The 22,680-nt window shown below is 48.7% G+C and overlaps 1 protein-coding gene across 5 annotated transcripts in view; it reads left to right on the forward strand.

Annotated features, from left to right (window-relative positions):
* The window catches only part of LOC119956059 (PH and SEC7 domain-containing protein 1-like), a 174,326-nt gene that overhangs the window by 133,762 nt on the left and 17,884 nt on the right, over nucleotides 1-22,680 (forward strand). For all 5 annotated transcript variants that reach the window (XM_038782871.1, XM_038782873.1, XM_038782872.1 and 2 more), the window contains one exon: nucleotides 12,070-12,113. In XM_038782871.1, coding sequence (XP_038638799.1) covers nucleotides 12,070-12,113 — 44 coding nt within the window. The remainder of the gene's footprint in view (nucleotides 1-12,069; nucleotides 12,114-22,680) is intronic.

Consider the following 22,680-nt stretch of genomic DNA (forward strand, 5'->3'; position numbering starts at 1 on the left):
AGTTTAAATGATATTGGCAGGTTCCTTTAATGCCCAGGGCTAAAGAAATATCTGCCTTTGCGACTCCAAGGGGATTGAATCAGTGTAAAGTGATGCCGTTCAGATTCGAAACGCACCAGCTACATTTCAATGATGCATTCATCAAGCAGTGGGCAGGGTACCTAGCTGCATGGTCTATTTGGACAACGTGGTTGTTTACAGTGACACATGGAATTAGCAAGTAGGGCAATTGGAGGAGTCACTTAAACAATTGTAGTTGGCCGATTTTGTCATCAATTTGGCCAAAAGCGAGTTTGCCAAAGGAAAAAATGACCTGTCTGGGACATGTTATGGGATAGGGCTAAGTGGTATCCAGAACAGCCAATGTAACGGTGTTACTAGGTTGCCCATTCCCAAAATGAAATGGGAGATTAAGAGGTTCCTTGGCATGGCATGTGTGGGTTCTATAAAAAATTTGTAAACTTTAGTACCTTGGCAGTACCTTTGAGTAATGTATTGCAGAAACGAGCAAAAATTGTGTAGTCCGCAGAATGTCAAATAAATTTTGAGAAATTGAGTGCCATATTGGTAAGCGAACCAGTGTAGGCCACCCCTGAATTTTCCAAACCCTTTAAAATGGCCATGGATGCCAGCGACCTGGGGGTGGGAGCGGTGTTACTACAGGATGATGAGTCAGGTATAGAGAGGCCAGTGGGATACTATTAAAGAAACTAAGTCTGTGCCAAAGAAAGTCCTCTACCATTGAGAAGAAAGCCTTAGCACTACTACTTTAAGCCTTCAGCATTTTGAAGTTTATGTTCGGCATGATAATAAAAAAATGCCTAGCCCATAATCCACCAGCGTTTGTGGAAAGATTTAAAAGGTTGTATACTTTGCATCGTTTTAGGTTCACAGCAAAGGATGTGCCAGGAACTCACTGCTTTAAGAAAAATACAGCAATTCTTTCACTTCAGCAAGCAGAAAAATCATTCCTTACACTTCTGAGGTCGAAACACTTCTGCCAAGTTCTCTCAGAAAGCATCAAGCAGGAACAAATCACTGATGGTTGTCAGGCAGAACATTGTCCCAGGCCAGCCTACCTGTTGTCAGTTAACCAATTGAACCTCCGAGACTGATTCCTAAGATCCACTCGGAGCCGAGGAGTCTGGTTTCTCCTCTGCCAAACTCAAAACCTGGGAATCGGTGTCCTGGAAAGCAGGCTGTTGCAACTTTGAGTCTTCTGCTTCTGATTCTAGGTCCATGGACCAAAATAATAAAATAACATAAAATAAATAAACAGGGTGGACTGTTACAATGTTCTTTTCAGGAAAATAGCACGTCGTTCGTCAGGAAATATAGAAAAGTGGAGAAAAAACTAAAATAGAGATGCAGAATGGGGTTCCATAGGCTGACAGGACGTTCGCCGGCTGTGTGGAACTGCATGGTTTCCATTTCAGAGCCCGAATCCGTGGGTTGCACTTTGGAAAGTTCTGATTTAAATGATACATAATCACACGTTGCTGATTTTCACCAGATGCAACCGCTTTGTATTTCACACATGATTTCACGGGCCTTGTTCTAAAGTTAAACTCAGCAGGGGGCAGTGGGACTCTTGATTATTTTCTGATGCGCTCATTTCCGAGTCAGCTCTCTGCAAACTATCTTAAACAGTCGATTCACGGCACAACGTTGCTGCGCTCATGAAGGTTCATGAGAACATACGAACTATAGGAGTAGGCAATTCAGCCTCTCGGGCCCACTCCGCCATTCAATCTTATCGTAGCTGACCCCACCTCGGCCTCAACTCCACTTTCCTCCCCATCCTCCAGAACCCTACGATTCAGTCCTAATTAAAAATCTGTCTCCCTCCTCCTCAAATTTACTCAATGCCCTGGCACCCAGCGCACTCTGGGGGTAGTCTACTCTCGAGCGATGAGAGTAAATTTCCATTCATGCTTGGGCAAAACCAAATACTTTCCTTAAGTTCTGACAAGCGTAATCCTTCCAGAAAATCCCATAATAATGAGCAAGTGCAGCAAATAGCTCCCTCGGTACCAATGGAGAGGAGACTTAAAATTAATAACACAATTAAGCGTACATTTTGGAAGCAATGCTCCCTCTTCAATTGTAGTTCAGAGTGCTGCTGTTGCATGCAGTAGGGACTCTGCCGAAGAAATGCATTTTTAAAACTAAATTTTGTATTTCAAAATGGCACCTTTCTGTGGTTCACAGTCCCAGATCATCATGGTGCACTGGAGTTGCTATGACTGCACTTTCAATCGGCCTATACCGATGCAGTCACCCCTAGCTTCATTACAATTTCTATGCAGCCTTGATAGAATGAGCCATGTGATCTAAAGGCTGCTCAATCCATTAAGACCAGTTGCTCCAGTGATTGATGCCTCGCTTTCATCACCATCGTCCATTTTGCCTAATTTATAACGGATCTAACTTTGGAGAGGAGAAAATCCCCAAACCTCTCTCTCTGGCCTCCAGGACCACCCTCCTGGTATCACTGGGTTTCAGAAGCTCCGTCACTAATCTCTTGATTTTATTCTCTAGCGAGGGCAGTCTCATGGGCCTCGTTGAGCTCGGAGCTGCAGTGCGTTTCATGTATATTAGATGAATGATTGTCCAGTGGGTTGCATTCTTGTCTTTGTGTGAGGAAATCTTAAGGATTCAAGCTCATAATCTAGTGTGTTACTGAGGGATTGTCTGTGCGTTGCCTGAGAGTGTGGCCTTTTGGGTGAAATGTGAAACGGAGGTCCTGCCTATTTCAAATAAATGTTCCACATCCCAAAGCAATGTTTAAGGACAAAGGAACTCTCCAGACATCCTTGACCAACATCCCGGTTACAGATAACCAGAGATTCCCCGAAACATTCCCAGCAGCATGGATAGGACTTATTTCCCTTAGCAGACAGTTAAATAGCCAAGCGCACCTAGATTTTAAGTGATTGGCAGAAGGATTACGGGACGATATTGATGGGCTGGTCAGATGGGCAAAACAGTGGCAATTGCATTATAACCCTGGAAAGTATGAGGTCATACATTTTGGGAGGATTAACAAGGCAAGGCAATACACAATGAATGGTAGGACCCTGGGAAGTACAGAGGACCTAGGATTCTTAAAGACAGCAGGATAGGTAAATGAAATGAAAATCGCTTATTGTCACGAGTAGGCTTCAATGAAGTTACTGTGAAAAGCCCCTAGTCGCCACATTCCGGCGCCTGTGCGGGAAGGCTGTTACGGGTAGATAAGGTGGTTAAGCAGCCTATGGGATACTTGCCTTTAATAGCCGAGGCATAGTATAAGAGCAGGGAGGTTATGATGGGGCTGTATAGAATGCACATTAAGCCACAGCTAGAGTACTGTGTGCAGTTCTGCTCACCACACTATAGGAAGGATGTGATTGCACTGGAGAGGTTGCAGAGGAGATTCACCAGGATGTTGCCTGGTCTGGAGCGTTTCAACTATCAAAAGAGACTGGGTGGGCTGCAGCTGTTTTCCTTGGAGCAGAGAAGGCTGATGAGGGAACCTGATTGAGGTGTACAAAATTATATGGGGCACAGATAGGATGGATAGGAAGGAAGTTTTCCCTTTAGCGGAGGAGTCAATAACCAGAGGGTATAGATTTTAAGGTATGGGGCAGAGGAGATTTGAGGAAACACTTCTTCACCCAGAAGGTGGTGGGGAATCTGGAACTCGTTGCCTGAAAGGGTGGTAGAGACAGGAAGCCTCACAGCATTTAAGAAGCAGTTAGATGAGCACTTGAAACACCAGAGCATATAAGTGCCGGAAAATGGGATTGGGGTGGATAGGTTCTTGATGGTCAGTGCAGACACGTGGGCCGAAGGGCCTCTTTTTGTGTTGTAAAAACTATGACTCTATGAGAAAGTTTGGGAATATCTTTCACCCAAAGGCTGCTGGGGGTATAGAGCTCGCTGTCTTAAAGTGTAGAAACCCACGTCGCATTTAAAGAAACACTTGGATATGCAGTTTCCCACAGAGCGAGAGCTGGAAAGTGGGATTAGGGTGGATCGCTCCTTTATGGCCAGCCTGAACACGATGGGCTGAATGGCCTACTGTTATGCAGTAAGCTTTTCTATTACAAACCACTGGTCTCCACCTGGCAGGAACCAGGGTCATGGGGAATTTCATCCACTTGTTCTTTCAAGAACTGCAATAATTGAATAAACTATATGCCAGGTGACTGTGCTGTAAGCACTGCTCATAATTAAGATGAATAAAAGAACATCACTTGTAAATCTGCTTCTGTGTTTTTAAATATATAGAAAAAAAACCCCAGCCTACGTAAATAACCAGATGCTTCTCTATTGAGCTTTGAGCATTACCCACAGTGCTAATTAGGAGCTGACATTTGTGTCTGACATTGAAAACACTCAACGCCTACTAAATGTTTCAGCACAGTCACTAATATCAATGACGAATAGGTGACAGGAGCCTCCCCAAGGCATCACACCAATACTGCTTGTATAAAAAGTGGAGGTGGGTGGGGGAAGAGAGAGAGAGAGAGAGAGCTGCTCCCAATGATCAGGCAAAAAAGTCTGGGGATTATAATGTTAATTTACTATCAGTCCCGGGCAGAGGCTTGATGTAGCTGTGCTGTAACTCTGACTTGCACTGTATAGCTCTGCTGTGTCTGACTGTCTGTCTCTGTCTGTGAGCGTGTGTCCCTGTCTCTATATGTGAGTGTCTGTGTGTGTGTGTCTGTGTATTTTTGTTCTGTTTCTATCGGTGTGTCCTTGTCTGTATCTTCCTGGCTTTGTGCCTCTGTGCCCGTGTGTCTGTTTGTCCCTGTCTGTGTCTCTGTCCTTGTCTGGGTGTCTCTCTGTGTCTGAGGGTGTCTGTGTGTCTCTGTTCCCCTGTCTGTGTGTGAGGGTGTGTGTGCGAGTGTGTAGGGAGCCCTGGCAGTGTGAATCGCCCAGGACCAGGCTGCTGTGCTGCATGCTGTCCCGTGTCTGTGTGTGAGTGAGTGTGCAGGGTGAGTGTGTGTGTGTGCAGGGAGCCCCAGGCTGCTGTGCTACATGCTGTCCCGTGTTTGTGTGGGTGTCTGTGTGGGTGTCTGTGTGAGGGTGCAGTGAGCCCCTGGCAGTGTGAATCGCCCAGGCTACAGGCTGTCCAGAGCCTCTCGCCACAGGGAGACATGATCGGACTGAACAGCGTCCACACGGGCGAGAACCTGCGGCCCCGCTCGGCAGCCTCTGCCCGCTACAACCGCGATTACTGCGGGGCTCACGCCGCTCGGTACCGGCCGCCGCAGCGCTCCAAATCCCTGCGGAACCCGGGCGCAGCCAAGCTGCCCACTAAACACAAGGTAAGGCAGGCGACAGGGCAAACAGCTGGCACCGGGGGCAGTGCTAACCGGGGGGCACCGGGGGGGCACCGCTAACAGGGGGGCACCGCTAACCGGGGGGGGCACCGCTAACGGGGGGCACCGCTAACCGGGGGGCAAGGGGGGGGCAGCACTAACCGGGGGCAGCGCTAACCGGGGGGCACGGGGGGGCAGCGCTAACCGGGGGCAGCGCTAACCGGGGGGCACGGGGGGGGGCAGCGCTAACCGGGGGCACCGGGGGGGGGCAGCGCTAACCGGGGGGCACGGGGGGCAGCGCTAACCGGGGGGGGCACCGCTAACGGGGGGGCACCGCTAACCGGGGGGCACCGCTAACCGGGGGGCACCGCTAACCGGGGGGCACCTGGGGGCACCGCTAACCAGGGGGCACCACTAACCGGGGGCACCGCTAACCGGGGGGCACCGCTAACCGGGGGGCACCGCTAACCGGGGGGGGCACCGCTAACCGGGGGGCACCGCTAACCGGGGGGCACCTGGGGGCACCGCTAACCGGGGGGCACCGCTAACCGGGGGCACTGCTAACCGGGGAGCACCTGGGGGCACCGCTAACTGGGGGGGGCACCGCTAACCGGGGGGGGCATCGCTAACCGGGGGCACCGGGGGGCATCGCTAACCGGGGGCACCGGGGGGCACCACTAACCGGGGGCATTCCCCCCCCCCCCCCCCCCCCCCCCCCCAACTAAACCCAGGCTGGTTTGCAATTTTCAAAACACTTTTCTCTTTATTTTAAACTTGTGAACAGGACATTTGAGGAAATTGGGAACTTAATTCCAGTCACATTCTCTCTCTCTCTCTCTAATTGTTTTGTGTTGTTCCACCGACCCCTGGTTTATTCAAAGTGTTGAATATTGTTTTTTAAAAAGTCAGAAGTTGGGGAGTTGAGGGGAATTTACGATTAGTTTCCGGTCCTGTCCCCCTCCCCCTGCGGGCGTAGGGGCGGCATACAGAGTGAGGAAAATACCCCCCCCCCCCCCAAAGCTGATCGCCTGGGTTTGTTTTGCTGCATTGCACCAAAATATTGAAAGGGGCAACAAACTATATGGGACCTGAGCTGAAGATCAGTGAAATTCCAGAGGATATTCAGTGGGGGGTGGGAGGGGGGTTGGTCGCTTCTATTCTGCTCTGGGTGATTTGTGATTTTAACCTGCTGTTTACTGTGTGTGTGTGTGTGTGTGTGTGTGTGTGTGTATAGTGCAGCAATAAACCTTGCACAGTATCCCCATCATTGACGAGCCTGGGTTACACCAGGGCAAAGCCCAGTGTGATTCCCGACCCCCAGGATTCAGTCACCCACTCCATTCAGCTCCTGCTGGGCGCTGGCTATTTCCATCACAGTCCTTTCCCTTAAATTGTTGGTTCTGCTGCCAGCCCCTTGGACCCATCTGGCGATGTGAGGCAGGAGAGTTGGATGAATGGCTTTCTGCCTCCACCCCCTGCCCCAGGACAATGGGCCAATAGGCCTGGAAGGCACGCTTCTCATCCTCACACACCAACTGACCCTACATTCGTCGCCGGCGCTCCATGCCCGCCAATCGCAGATCACCGCAAGCCGCTGCCTGTTTCTCGTAGAACTCATTCATAGTCTTTGGCCAGGCCCAGCATTTATCGGCCATCACCAGCCAACTGGAGGTGTGCCACCCTGCCACCCCAAATTTCTCCCAAACAACAACAGGGTAACTCAATTTATCCCGCTTATGGGGCAGAGCTTACACTGGGTGGAACCCCAGAGATATGTAACGTAAACTTTGGATGGTTCTTTTGGCTAAATCTCGATGTTTCTGTTTTGACGTTTACACTAACGGGGAGCCCAATAAAGCATGTGTGACATATTGAAGACTTTATTATATTAGACCTTGTGCTTCGTTGCTCCCATGTCTTGCTTGGTAATATAATAATATTGCTGCATTTGCCAACGACTATGATGTATCAGAGGGGGTGAACGATATGTCGAATGTGACAGCAAGACAGATTGGTCTCCTCTATTAAAACACTGGCACAGTGGTTAACACTGCTGCCTCACAGCTCCAGGGTCCTGGGTTCAATTCCGGCTTTGGGTGACTGTGCGGAGTCTGCATGGGGCTGGTTTAGCACAGGGCTAAATAGCTGGCTTTTAAAGCAGACCAAGGCAGGCCAGCAGCACGGTTCAATTCCTGCACCAGCCTCCCCGAACAGGTGCTGGAATGTGGCTTTTCACAGTAACTTCATTTAAAGCCTACTTGTGACAATAAGCGATTTTCATTTCATTTTATTTTCATTTCTCCCCGTCTCTGCGTGGGTTTCCTCCGGGTGCTCCGGTTTCCTCCCACGGTCCAAAGATGTGCGGGTTAGGTGGAATGTCCGTGATAAATTGCCCTGAGTGTCCAAGGATATGCAGGTTAGGTTATGGGGTTATGGGCATAGGGTGGAGTGGACATGGGTAAAGTGGCCTTTCGTGGGTTGGTGCAGACCCGATGGGCCGAATGGCCTCCTTCTGTACTGTAGAGATTCTATGACTCTATGAATAAAATGCAGCAAAAATTATGGAGGTGTTCTGATGCATTTGTGAAATTTTGGAGGGGCATCATTGATTTGGGAATAGGATAGTTATCATGTGACTTGGGCCAGGGGTCAGCACTGAGCTGCACCCAGCCAAGAACAACAGAAGGTTGGACACCAAGTCAAGCTCTCTTGACCTTTGGCCTGTTAATGGAGGATGCCTTCCATTGTCTCTGTAAGAATTCTTACCTGAAGATATACCCCACCAGTCTGGCTGGATGTAAATACCAGCTCCAGAGATGAAGGGGGGAGCATGCTTACTGACTGTGTCATCTGCTCCTCTGTGGAAACCTAGTTCAACAGACCAAAAACAAACTATTCCCAAGTGGCACAATACGCCATAATAGGGGCTCATTAACTTACTCCATGGAGATTGCCGGCACTCGAGCATGAACCTCCAAATTATTCCATAAAGTGTTTTGAAGGTGTCCAGGGATTTGTTGGAAAGCCTTATGAAAATTAACTTTGGACTAAAGCCATGAGAAAAATGAAGATTATTTAGATGAAGCAGTTGGGGCAGGGTGGAGACTGCCCTCAAACATGTGAGAATCTAACCATCGCCCCTTGACTTTTAATGGCATTACCATTGCTCAATTCCCTTCTATCAACAACCTAAGGGTTATCACTGACCAGAAACTGAACTGGACTGACCATAGCCCATAGAACTGGAATAATGGGGTTCGATTCCCAGCTTGGGCCATTGTCTGTGCGGGGTCTGCACGTTCTCCCCGCGTCTGCGTGGGTTTCCTCCGGCAGCTCCGGTTTCCTCCCACAAGTCCTTAAAGACAAGACGTGCTGCTAGGTGAATTGGACACGAACAGGTGCCATCATTTGGCGACTAGGGGATTTTCACAGTAACTTCATTGCAGTGTTAATGTAAGCCTACCTGTGACAATAAAGATTATTATTATTATTATATGAATACAAGAGCAGGTCAGACATTAGCGGCTGGATTCTCCGTTTGGGAGAGTAAGGGCGGGATTCTCTGTTTCTCGACATCAACTGAAGGCCCTCCCCCAATGCTCCGCCCCAATGGGCCAAGTACCCGGCCGCCTGGTTGATGTGTGGTCTCAGTTGTCGGGAATCCGGCGTGGCGGCTGCAGACTGTGTCCAGAGGCGCGACAGTCGGGCAAGAGCCGTGCTGCTAGTCCGGGGGGGGGACTTTGGCGAGGACTGGTCTGGTGGGGGGGTGGCCAGGGGGTGTCCAGCGGGTCACTATCCAGCAGGTCAGGTCCGCGCACGGCCAGCACCATGTTGTACGGCGCAACCACCGCAGGTCATCGACGTGCGCACGCGCGGCCACAGACCCGACAATTCTCCAGGCGTTTATTCTGTGGAGACCGTACGTTTCACGTGGCGCGGCTGCCAACCTCTCACTGGTCAGAGGACGGCTGCTGGGGCGGTGCAGATTTTTCCCCATGGATGCCACGGATCCTCTGGACAGAGCCACAAAATCAGAGAACCAGCCCTAAGTCTTCCCGCCGGAACTGAATAGAGTGCGGTTTGCGGTTCTGTTTGCTGTTTTTAAGCATTACACTCAGTGCAGCACGGTAGCATAGTGGTTAGCACTGTTGCTTCGCATTGCCAGGGTCTCCCCGTGTCTGCGTGGGTTTCCTCCGGGTGCTCCGGTTTCCTCCCACAAGTCCTGAAAGACGTGCTGTTAGGTGAATTGGACATTCTGAATTCTCCCTCGGTGTACCCGAACAGACGCCTTAATGTGGCGACTAGGGGATTTTCACAGCAAATTCATTGCAGTGTTAATATAAGCCTACTTGTGAGAATAAAGATTATTATTATCACCACACACTAATTGCGGCTACGAAAGACCTGCCACCCCCCCCCCCCCCCCCCCCCCCAGGTTTCCTCCTCCCCCCGTCCCCAATTCTGCCTGAGAGGGGTGGAGCATTGCCGAGCGGTGGAGCATGAAGTGTTCAACCCACTAATGAGATTTAAATCTATGAAAATGACGTTATTGCTTGGGCCCCGCTATTGCGGGGTGCAAACATCCCCAACGCTGCCAGCGGGGAACCGGAGCATGGCTTCAGAATCAAAGCTGAGCGCAAATCACAATTTTTCACTTGTGCGCTATACTCCGCCCAATTGCAATTCTCCCTACCTGCGGTGGGAAGTGGAGTATTCAGCCTCAGGGGTGATGCAGCAAGTAACTCACCTTCTGTCTCCCCAAAGCCCTTCCACCATCTATAAGGCACAAGCCTTGAGTGTGATGGAATATTCTCCAATTGCCTGGTTGGTTGAAGTTCCAACAACACTCGAGAAGCTTGACACCATCCAGGGCAAAGCAGCCCGCTTGATCGGCAACCCATTAACAAACATTCACTCTGTCCAACACCGGCAAACAATAGCCGCAGTGTGTACCACTTAAAAGATGCAACTTCGAAACCCACCATCAGTACCATCTAGATGGACAAGGGCGGCAGATACCTGGGAACGCCACCACCTGGAAGTTCTCCTCCAAGCCACTCACCATCCTGATTTGGAAATATATCGGCCCTTTCCTTCACTGGCTCAAAATCCTGGAACTCCCTTCCTAACAGCACGGTGGCTGTACCTACCCATCGACTGCAGCGGTTCAAGGAGGCAGCTTACCACCATCTTCTCAAGGGCAATTAGGGATGGGGAAGAAATGCCCGCCAGCGATGCCCGCATCCCTTGAATGAATTAAAAAAAAAATAATTCTTTAATCAACTTTAAAATTGGACATAACCTGGAGTTACGCACATACAAGTGCATCCCAGGGACTGTGCCGTCTTTGTCATTCCTCTGATAAATAGTCAAGGATAAGGAAAAGGCAATTAATTTTTCCCAACATCCCACTCGCTCAAACAAGTATCCAACTCCCTTGGCCAAAGACACGACTCCCTCAGCCGATCATCTAACTCTTCTTTGGCAGAGCACGCTTGAGGGGCGAACTGGTCTTGTCATGTTCACATGTTTTACTGTCTGTTTATTACGTTTTACACATGATTTGAGTTTGTCAGTGAGCTTCCTATGTGTATTCTGGGAGCGAAACATTACCCGGAGTCTTGTGGAAGTGATGTTTTGTTAAATCGGCAGTGACTTTGATACAAGCGGGACCAAAGAAATGGTATTCAAGAAACCCAGTGGGATGAAGCCACAATGGAAACGAGCATAAGAATCTGTTGGTAGAGCGTGTGGAAAGCACTTCAAAATCTTTTAAAAGGACATTCTCCTTTGGGAAGATTGTCGACTGGATAGGTTCACTAGCTCAATAAGCTGGGATCTGCAATTGGAACAATCCCTTTCCAGCGTTAACAAAATTTATGATAGGCTTAGGGTGTGATTTTCCAGCCCTTCCTGGCGACAGGATCTTCCAGTGCCGCAGAAGGCGACACTCTACCATGGGTTCCCCGGCGGGTGGACGGGCAAGATGTAGACTTTGGTGGACCTGCAGAGTCTTGCTGGCGGGAAGTGGCGAGCTGGCTCCGCCATTGCAAAACACGTCGCGAGGTTCCGGAAAATTCCACCCGTCGTCAGATATTTCCATGAAAAATTCACGACAGTATTTAGACATCGTTTCACATGCTGTTTGCAAGAATATTGGGCATGTGAAACGACGGAAGCCCTTAAGGCCTCATTCTTCCGGAATTCCAATCCTAATGTCTCCCCAGTAGAATATTGATGCTTGGTTTTCAAGCAGACATTTAAAATTTTTTATTTATGAATTTAGAGTATCTAATTCATTTTTTCCCAATTAAGGGGCAATTTAGTGGCCAAGCCACCTACCCTGCACATCTTTGGGTTGTGGGGGCGAAACCCACGCAGACACGGGGAGAAACTCCACACGGACAGTGACCCAGAACCAGGATCGAACCTGGGGACCTCGGTGTCGTGAGACTGCGGTGCTAACCACTGCGCCACTGTGCTGCCCCAGTTCTCAAGCAGACATAACCTCCAGTTTAACATCACACCCAAGTAGAAGATTGAGGACAATGTGACCTCCCCCAGTACTGCACTGTGATGCCAGTCTAGGTGTGCTTGATTCCTGCAGACACTTCAAGCCATAACCTCCTCACTCTGACTCGAGAGCAGCTAAACCAAGCTGACACTCTAAAGCTATATAAAGTTTGGTTCTTGCAGAATCTTCATTATTTATCATGACTCTTCTCACATTCTCCCTCCACCTTTGTCTCTCTTGCAGGTTCTGTATAGCTCGATAAAAAATGAGAAGTTGCAATGGACAATGTAAGTATGCAACATCCGTCTCATGTACTTGTTACATCAACACTTGAGTTGTAATTTTACTGTAATTTATTGTCAGTGAAAATCAGATGTCATTCCAGATCTCACTACAATTTCTGTGTGCTTTCTGGAGCAGTAAAAATGTTCTGCTGCAAATACTGACACCCACCCTGGGACCCCCTGCTAATACTGACACCCACCCTGGGACCCCCTGCTAATACTGACACCCACCCTGGGACCCCCTGCTAATACTGACACCCACCCTGGGACCCCCTGCTAATACTGACACCCACCCTGGGACCCCCTGCTAATACTGACACCCACCTTGGGACCCCCTGCTAATATTGACACCCACCCTGGGACCCCCTGCTAATACTGACACCCACCCTGGGACCCCCTGCTAATACTGACACCCACCCTGGGACCCCCTGCTAATACTGACACCCACCCTGGGACCCCCTGCTAATACTGACACCCACCCTGGGACCCCCTGCTAATACTGACACCCACCCTGGGACCCCCTGCTAATACTGACACCCACCCTGGGACCCCCTGCTAATACTGACACCCACCCTGGGACCCCCTGCTAATATTGACACCCACCCTGGGAGCCCCTGCTAATACTGACACCCACCCTGGTGTCCCTGATAATACTGACACCCACCCTGGGACCCCCTGCTAATACTGACACCCATCCTGGGACCCCTTGCTAATACTGACACCCACCCTGGGACCCCAATTTCTGAAATAGAATGCTGACAAGTTAACATATTATAGGGGGAAAATCTAGGTTCTGCTGTTCTCAGGATACCTATAAGACCAGAAGACATAGGAGCAGAATTAGGCCATTCGGCCCATCGAGTCTGCTCCGCCATTCAATCAAGGCTGATATTTTTCTCATCCCCATTCTCCTGCCTTCTCCCCATAACCCCTGATCCCCTTATTGATCAAAAACCTATCTATCTCTGTCTTAAAGACACTCAGTGAATTGGCATCCACAGCCTTCTGCGGCAAAGAGTTCCACAGATTCACCACCCTCTGGCTGAAGAAATTCCTTCTCATTGCTGTTTTAAAGGATCGTCGCTTTAATCTGAGATGGTGTCCTCTGGTTCTAGTTTTTCCTACAAGTGGAAACACCCTCTCCACGTCAACTCTATCCAGGCTTCTCAGTATCTTGTATGTTTCAATAAGTTCCCCTCGCATCCTTCTAAACTCCAACGAGTACAGACCCAGAGTCCTCAAATGTTCCTCATACGACAAGTTCTTCATTCCAGGGATCATTCTTGTGAACCTCCTCTGGACCGTTTCCAAGGCCAGCACATCCTTCCTTAGATACGGGGCCCAAAACTGCTCACAATACTCCAAATGGGGTCTGACCAGAGCCTAGGTCACTGGGCTGGGTCACTGTCTGTGTGGAGTCTGCACGTCCTCCCCCTGTGTGCGTGGGTTTCCTCCGGGTGCTCCGGTTTCCTCCCACAGTCCAAAGATGTGCGGGTTAGGTGGATTGGCCATGCTAAATTGCCCGTAGTGTCCTAATAAAAAAAAGTAAGGTTAAGGGGGGGGGTTGTTGGGTTACGGGTATAGGGTGGATACGTGGGTTTGAGTAGGGTGATCATGGCTCGGCACAACATTGAGGGCCGAAGGGCCTGTTCTGTGCTGTACTGTTCTATGTTCTATGTTCTAATACAGCTTCAGAAGTACATCCCTGGTCTTGTATTCTAGCCCTCTTGACATGAATGCTAACATTGCATTTGCCTTCTTTACTGCCGACTGAATCTGCACGTTAACCTTAAGAGAATCGTGAACATAGACTTCCAAGTCCCTTTGTGCTTCTGCTTTCCGAAGCATTTCCCCATTTAGGAAATAGTCTATGCCTAGATTCCTCCTTCCAAAGTGCATAACCTCACACTTTTCCATATTGTATTTAATTTGCCACTTCATTGCCCACTCTCCTAGCTTGTCCAAGTCCTTCTGCAGCCCCCTTGCTTCCTCAATACTACCTGTCCCTCTACAGATCTTCGTATCATCTGCAAACTTAGCAACAGTGTCTTCAGGACCTTCTTCCAGATCATTACTGTATATTGTAAAAAGTTGTGGTCCCAGCACAGACCCCTGAGGCACACCACTAGTCACCGGCTGCCATCCTGAAAAAGACCCCTTTATCCCCACTCTCTGCCTTCTGCCAGTCAGCCAATCCTCTATCCATGCCAGGATCTTACCCTGAACACCATGGGCCTTTAACTTGTTTAACAGTCTCCTATGCGGCACCTTGTCAAAGGCCTTCTGGAAATATAAAGAAATCACATCCACTGATTCTCCTTTGTCTAACTTCCTCGTTACCTCCTCAAAGAATTCTAACAGATTTGTCAGATACGACCTCCCTTTGACAAAGCTGTGCTGACTCAGTCCTATTTTACCGTGCGCTTCCAATTGTTTTGCGATCTCATCTTTAATAACAGACTCTAAAATCTTACCAATGACCGAAGTCAGGCTAATTAACCTATAATTTCCTGTCTTCTGCCTCCCTCCCTTCTTAAGCAGTGGTATTACATTAGCCACCTTCCAGCCCTCTGGGACCCTCACTGCCTCCAGTGATTCCTGAAAGACCATCACTAATGCCTCCACAATTTCCTCAGCTATCTCGTTTAGGACCTTGGGGTGCAGTCCATCCGGTCCAGGTGACTAATCCACCTTCAGACCTTTCAGTTTTCCCAGAACCTTCTCCTTAGTAATGGTCACTGCACTCACCTGTGCCCCCTGGTTCTCCTGGAGCTCTGGCATCCACTGTGTCCACTGTGAAGACTGATGCAAAGTAACTATTCAGTTTGTCTGGCATTTCTTTGTTTCCTATCATTACATTACCAGCCCCATTTTCTAATGGTCCACTTTCCACTAGAAAAGACCACTGTCTTACCTCCTGCTTTCCTGCCCCAGACTGGCTAACGGTAGCAAAGTGTTCGCACTGTTGCTTCACAGCGCCAGGGTCCCAGGCTCGATTCCCAGCTGGGTCACTGTCTGTGCAGAGTCTGCACGTTCTCCCCGTGTCTGCGTGGGTTTCCGCTGGGTGCTCTGGTTTCCTCCCACAAGTCCCGAAAGACGTGCTGTTAGGTAATTTGGACATTCTGAATTCTCCCTCTGTGTACCTGAACTGGTGCCGGAGTGTTGCAACTACGGGTTTTTCAGAGTAACTTCATTGTATTTACATTGTGTACCTTGTGTTGCCCTATTATGTATTTTCTTTTCTTTTTATGTACTTAATGATCTGTTTGAGCTGCTTGCAGAAAAATAATTTTCACTGTATCTCGGTACACATGACAATAAACAAATCCAATCCAGTGTTAATGTCAGACTACTTGTGACAATAAAGATTATTATTATTATAAATTTGAATGACTTCATGGACCCCCTGTGACTGTAGCTTGACCCCTGTGACTGTAGCTTGACCCCTGTGACTGTAGCTTGACCCCTGTGACTGTAGCTTGACCCCTGTGACTGTAGCTTGGTTCCTCCAATCTTCACTGGATCTGAACTAGCAAAAATACCCACGTCGTTCATCGTTATCTGTCTTCTGACAGCCTGCAGAGCTTAAAGGAAGCAGAAAGGTTTGATCCTTGCTAATTGTACTGGGTGTCCCTGCCTTGTAATTGCTGGTGCATCGGATGGGTTCAAATGCTGGTATCAAATTAGCAATCACACATCTAATTAGGCAGATTACTGCCTTGCAAATTGGTGCAGGTGGGAGATGAAGGGATGGCTTTTAAGTCACGTCCTAAATAAGAGAAGGTGGCTGTCCTCACGCTCTGAACTTCTACCTGTCGGGTTTATGTGCAGCAGAGTGTAACTCCCATAGCATTGCAGGTCAGAGGATTTCTATGCTTTAGGAACTTCATAGCGCCGAATCAAAGAAATTATAGAACACAGTCCCAACGTGTCTATGCGGGCTCTTTCATTGAGCGCGGCTATTAATTGTGCTTTCCCCAAAGGAACATGGCAGCAAGATTGGGCCACTCAGCCCCTCGAGCTGTCGTGCATTTCAACTAGATAATGGGCTACGGGGATAGGGTGGAGGTGTGGGCTTAGGTAGGGTGATCTTTCCATGGGCCTGTGCAGACTCCATGGGCCGAATGGCCTCCTTCTGCACCTTAAATTCTATGAAGAAGAAATCTTGGCAATCTCATCAGAGTACACCCAATGTTAAAACTTGACATTGGTCAACATGTCTGATCACCTCACTCAACGCCATGTTCCCTCCCCATATCCCTTGATGTCATTTGTATGTAGAAATCCGTCAATCCTTGAGCAGTGATTTATCCTCTCCTCTCGAGAATGCCACAGATTCACCACCCGCTGAGGTCCCAGGTTAGATTCACCACCCATCTTTTGGGTTGTGGGGGTGAAACCCACGCAGACACGGGGAGAATGTGCAAACTCCACACGGACAGTGACCCAGAGCCGGGATCGAACCTGGGACCTCGGCGCCATGAGCCAGCAGTGCCAACCATTGTGCCACCGAACTGCCCCCGTTTGCCCCTTATTCTGAGGGTGTGTCCCGGTTCAAATATTTATTCAATTTCCTTTTAATTCCCCCCCAACCCTCTCTTTAAGATGATCCATTCCCGATCACAATTTGTCATGTGAGAAAGGTGGGAATTCTCTGGCCGTTGGGATTCGCTCTCCCCACTGGCAGCACACTCCTGCCCCCGGGGTTCCCGGCTGTGCAAAGCGGTTTTGATGGGAAACCCCATTGAGTAGAGAATCCCGCCGACAGCGCGCGACACGTCACTGAGAAACACTCGCCCCACACTCAACGTGGGCAGAGAATCCCGTCCAAAATGCCTCCTAGTGTCGTCTCTGGTCCTTTTGCCAATCACCTTTAAGTCTGTGTCCTCACCCTTCTGCCCCTGGCACCGGTTTCTCCTTATCTACTCCTATCAAACCCCTTCATGATTTTGAACAACACTTCAATCGAATGTCCTCTGCTGGAAGGGCTGAAAAATTCCTCCAAACGGTTTGCGTGAGTCAGTGAGAAGGTGTTCGATTGTGACAGACATGAGAGGCATTCAGGAATAGTGCACCAATGTCCTTACGTCTCCTCTGTTTTTTTTTTGATAGCTGAGAATAAAGATTTGTCCGACTTATGCCCCTGTGAAGCGCCTTGTGCTCTTTTATAGCTTTAAGCACACTGGAGAAATACAAGTTGCTTTTCAGCTGTTAGCTGTGACAGTTCCCTGTAAGTTCAGCGGGGGTGGGCGGTAGACTGCTGTTGCTTTCTTGTCACACGTAATGGGACATGTATCAAACCGCTGGGAATGTGCAGTCCCGTCCCGTCCCCAGGGAGGGGAAATCGCACTTTTAAAAGGGCAATTTGCTGCAGAGGTGCTGAGCATTTCCCTGCCACTGACAAAGGCATTGCTTGATTGGCGGGGTTTATCTGCTGGTGAGATCATTGCCAGCCTTTTGATTGATGCAAACAGTTCGAGGCTCAGTCAGCCTTACAATGGCACTCGGGCAGTCTACTCTGGGTTTACTGGCCTGGATCAATCATTCACCTCTGCCTGGTGACAAACAGGGTTACTGCTTTTACTGTGATTAAAGCAAAGTCCAATTCTGTATTTTAGGGCTGGATAGATCTCGGAGGGGTGGTTGTGGCGGGGGGGGGGGGGGGGGGGGGGGGGGGGGTGCCACATGTCCCCACCTCAGCAGTGAAAACTGCGAACTGGTAATCTTGCCAATTTGCAGTTTGGGATATTTGTGTAAGCAGTTTGTTATTTGATCTATCACCGGGGCAGCTTTCATCGTTTCCAGTATGGGAGACCATTCTGTTATCATCTTGATGATTTCAGCTGCTGTGTTCTCGATTAACTAGCGCACACACCAGGGAGATACCCAAGTGAACTTGGACAGGACATGGGCAATCTGAGGGCGGCACGGTGGCACAGTGGTTAGCACTGCTGCCTCGCCGCGCCAGGGACCCCCGTTCGATTCACACCTCGGGTGACTGTGTGGAGTTTGTACCTTCTCCCCCTGTCTGCGTGAGTTTCCTCCGGGTGCTCCTGTTTCCTCCTGCAGCCCAAGAATGTGCAGGTGAGGTGGGTTGGCCACGATCGATGCACAGAGTTACGGGGATAGGGCGGGAGAGTGGGTCTAGGTAGGGTGCTCTTTCGGAGACTTGGTGCAGACTTGATGGGCCAAAGAACCTATTTCAAAAGAGAGTAATAGAGTTAACCATGGTGGGCTGCCCAGTATTTATCCCTCAGTGAAAATCACAAAGAAAAAGTGAATCTGGTCATTATCACATTGTTGTTTGCTGTGCAGAAATTGGCTGCTTTGTATTCTACCTAGCAACAGCAACTACACTGACCTATTGGTGCTTGAGGTCATCGCTGGGTAAAGTGTATTTTCCAGCACTAGCTTCATTCAATCTGATTAGCACAGCCTTTCAATTCATTTATGGGATGTGGGAGTCTCTGTCCAGGCTAGTGTTATTGCCCATCCCTAATTACCCTCCAGAAGGTGATGGCATGCAAGTAGTCCTGTGTTGTAGCTTCACCAGGCTGACACCCAATTGTTTGGTGTACCTGGTGAAGCTCCTACTGCACTCTTCATTGAACCAGGGTTGGTCTCCTGGCTTGGTGGTGATGGTAAAGTGGGGGCAGGCGCCGGGCCATGAGGTTACAGATTGTGGCTGAGTGCAACTGTTTTGCTGCTGCATGGCCCACAGCACCTCATGGTTGCCCAGTCTTGGGTTGTGGAGGGGACCTTTGCCTCCGCATTGACTGCAGAGTGGTCACTCCTACCAATGCTGTCATGGACAGATGCATCGGTGGCAAGCAAGTTGGTGAGGATGAGGTCAAGTATGTTTTCACCTCTTGTTGGTTCCCTCACCACCTCCCGCAGACCCAGTCAACATAAGTGCTCTTTCAGCAGTATGGGAGACCTTTTATTAAACCATTGCAGCTTGCTCTTGTGTCTCTTTCACCCTTGGAGCAGACCTCAAGCTGGTTCATTGTTCTGTATGTCATAATGCCTTCCCTCTTTATTTTAATCATCGTCAAATGCAGCACAGAATCACATGTGATTATCTAATTAGTTTTCACAGCTCTATCCTATAGTTCTCAGGTCTGAAATTTTAATAAACCAAGTGCTTTTGAGAGACCGGGCCTACTAAGATATTCTGAAGCCTGTGTTGTCAAGGTGACTGAGCATTGAGCGGACGCTGAGCAGAGAATATCAATGCGGAAAAATAATTTATTGCCGAAGAATAAATAATACTGAAACACTTGTCAGTACGATTGCTTATTCATCAATAAATTATTTAATTTATTATGTTGCCCTTGGCTGCTGGAGAAAGTATTAATAGCATTTCATACTGCGATCTGTATTAGCAAAAGGATTGGACGTTTCATTGAATCATACAACGCAAGTAGGAGGCCATTTGGCCCATCGCGTTTGTGCTAGTTCCAAGAGAGAATGATCCAATTGGCTTCACTCCCCTGATGTTTCCCTTTAACCTTGCAAAACTTCCACCTTCAAATATTTCTTTAGAAAGCTATTATTGAATCTGCTTCCTCTGCCTTTTCAGGCAGTGCATTTCAGGTCAGGATATGTTTTAAAAAAAAACAATTCTCTTCATTTCCCTTTGGTTCTTTTGCCATATACCTTAGATCTGTGTCTTCTGCCTACACAATGACCCCTGTGCTAGTGGAAACAATTTCTAAATATCTACATTATCAAAATGCCTGACTACTAGGCCGCCTACGTTGAGTCACCATTTAACATTCTCAGTTCTGAAGTAGGACAAACCCAGCGGATTTGATTTTATTGTCACATGTACCGAAGTACAGTGAAAAGTACTTTTCAGCGGCCAAGGGAGCATTCACAGTACGTAACTAGTCGACAAAAGAAAAATAATCGACAGAGTACATTGACACATGGTACATCGACACATCGACAAACAGTGATTGTCTCATTCTCCACATAACTGAAATCTCTGTGTAAAAAGAAACTATAGCATTAGCGGAATAAAATAAGAACAAAAATGTTGCCGTGCCCAGCAGGTCAGGCTGTGTCTGCAGAGATCGAGAGACTGAGTTAACATTTGAGGTCTAATTCGCTCTGATAGTGCCGTTATTAGTTACTCTTTTACATAAATCCAGAGGCAGATGTGACTCACTGTCGTCAACAGACCGTGTATTGGGCATTAAGTAAACACTCGTAACCTCTGGGAGATGGAAGGCGCAGGTTGTCACTTTTTATGCAGAGGTTATAATTAGCAGTATACCTAACTGGAAATCTAGCCTGGAGTCTCCAAAACAGTGTGTGGGTTGGGGGAGGGAGAATGGTGGTGCGTGTATGTGCAGTGCAGGTTTGTTTAGCTCATGTTTTTCTACTCTGGTTGTTTTGGATGGAACTAGATTTTCCTGTTCTCAAACGCCTTGGGGGTTTATTGCGATAACGCAAGTTGTTGTTGTCATCACCTCCCCCCCCCCCGGAAAACAGACATGTTTGAAGTTTGAGAGAGAGTTAACTAACCCCAAAGAGTGGAGATAATAAGGTGACATGTTTGAATGGTTCTCTAATACACCTGCGTGAGGTGTTGCTCTTTTTTAATAATGATGCTCTTTAGAGTCGTCAGGTATCAAATGATACCATCACAAGGCTTTACCGGATATCGATCAAAGATCCACACAGCCAGTTAGTCAGTTCAAGTTCAAAGATGGTTTATTTACACACAAGGAATACTTCGACATGCAAGACAAAACACGACAAGTTAAACTACACCTAACAACTACAATAACCTATACTTAACTTCAGGGCAACCGGCTCTATGCAGATGGACAAGGCCTTTGTCCGCATCTTGCGTGGCTGGGTGGAAGAAGTGGCTCTGTTTCTGCTGGGCTCATCCGTCTGGTAGCGATCGTTGGTCTTGAACTTGTCTGTCTGGTCGTTATGCTGCACTTGGGTTGGCATAGGCCGGATCCAAGACAGACCAAGCACATGGCTGTGTCTCTTCTTATCCCTCTGGGATTTCGCACTCTTTGGGGCGGTCCTCAACTTGGACCCAATAATTCGACACGCTTCGATCACTGCTTTCAATTTTGGCCAATAAAGGGGCGGGTGCCTTGATGGCTCAGCGTGCCCTTAGTGGTCATTGACCTTGGCTGTTTGGGCTCCCTGAGTAAAGGGAGTGCCGTTGATTAGTCTGTATCTGTATCAGTTACCGGAGTACAGTCCTTTTGTTCTGGGGAAATGGGCCATTAGAATGCAAACAAGTGGGGGTTTCGATCGCGTTTAGCTATCTGGGTTGCAAATACACACACAAGCTCTGAGTCTGTGTGAGTCCTGGGTTGGCCATATATCCCATGGTCCTTTGCAGATGGCCATCTGAGATGGCTACAGACGCAAGAGGGGAGATGAATCCTCTCTGGCCACAGGTGATGTGCCTGAGGATTGGAGGACAGCTAACGTGGTAGTACTTTTAATCAAGAAGGGACGTAGGGAAGAGCCAGTAATTGTAGGCCTGCCAAGTCTTAACGCCAGTGGTCGGGAAATTATCGGAAAATATTCTGAGGGACAGAATTAATCTCCACTTGGCGAGGCAGGGGTTAACCAAGGTTAGCCCGTGTGGCTTTGTCAGGTGGAGATCATGGGCTGGATTCTCCGGTTACCCCCGGCTGCACGTTTCTCGGCGGTTCGCCTTTCGCTGGTGGCGGCATTCTCTCTTCCCGTCAATTGTTAATCGGATTTCCCCTTGAAGCCAGCCCACACCACCGGGAAACCCGTTGGCGTGGGTACGCTGCCAGGGGGAAAAGCAAATCCCGACGCCCGCAGAACTCCGGTTCAGGTCTAATAAATTTGATTGACTTTTTTGCGGAGGTGAGCAGGTGTGTAGATGAGGGCAGTGCAGTTGATGTAGTTTACCTGGACTTCAGTAAGGCTTTTGACAAGGTCCCACCTGAGAGAACTAATCAAGGGGGCAGAAGGTGTTGGTCGAAGGTTGTTGTTGTGACTGGAAGACTGTGTCCAGCGTTGTACCTCAGGGATTGGTGCTGGGTCCCTTGCTGTTTATAGTGTACATTAATGATCTAGATGGGAATGTGGGGGAGTATAATCAGTACGTTCACAGGTGTCACAAGAATTGGTGGTGTGGTAAAGAGTGAGGAAAGCCTTACATTAAACGGCGATATAGACGGGCTCGTCAGATGGGCACAACAGTGGCAAATGGAAATTAACCCTGAAAAAGGTGAGGTGGTGCATTTTGAGAGGACTAACAAGGCGAGGGACTACACAATGAACAGTTGGATGCCAGGAAGTACAGAGGACCAGAGGGACCCTGGTGTGAAGGTCAATGGATCCCTGAAGGCAGCAGGACAGGAAGATAAGGTGGTTGAGAAGGCTTATGGGATACTTATTAGCCAAGGTATAGAATATAAGAACAGGGAGTTTGTGCTGGAGCTGCACATTAGGAGTACTGTGTGCAGATCTGGTCACCACACTATAGGAAGGATTTGATTGCACGAGAATAGGTGCAGAGGAGATTAACTAGGATGTTGTGTAGTCTGGAGCGTTA

Source organism: Scyliorhinus canicula, chromosome 22 (assembly GCF_902713615.1).
Source record: "Scyliorhinus canicula chromosome 22, sScyCan1.1, whole genome shotgun sequence".
NCBI classification, from domain to species: Eukaryota; Metazoa; Chordata; class Chondrichthyes; order Carcharhiniformes; family Scyliorhinidae; genus Scyliorhinus; species Scyliorhinus canicula.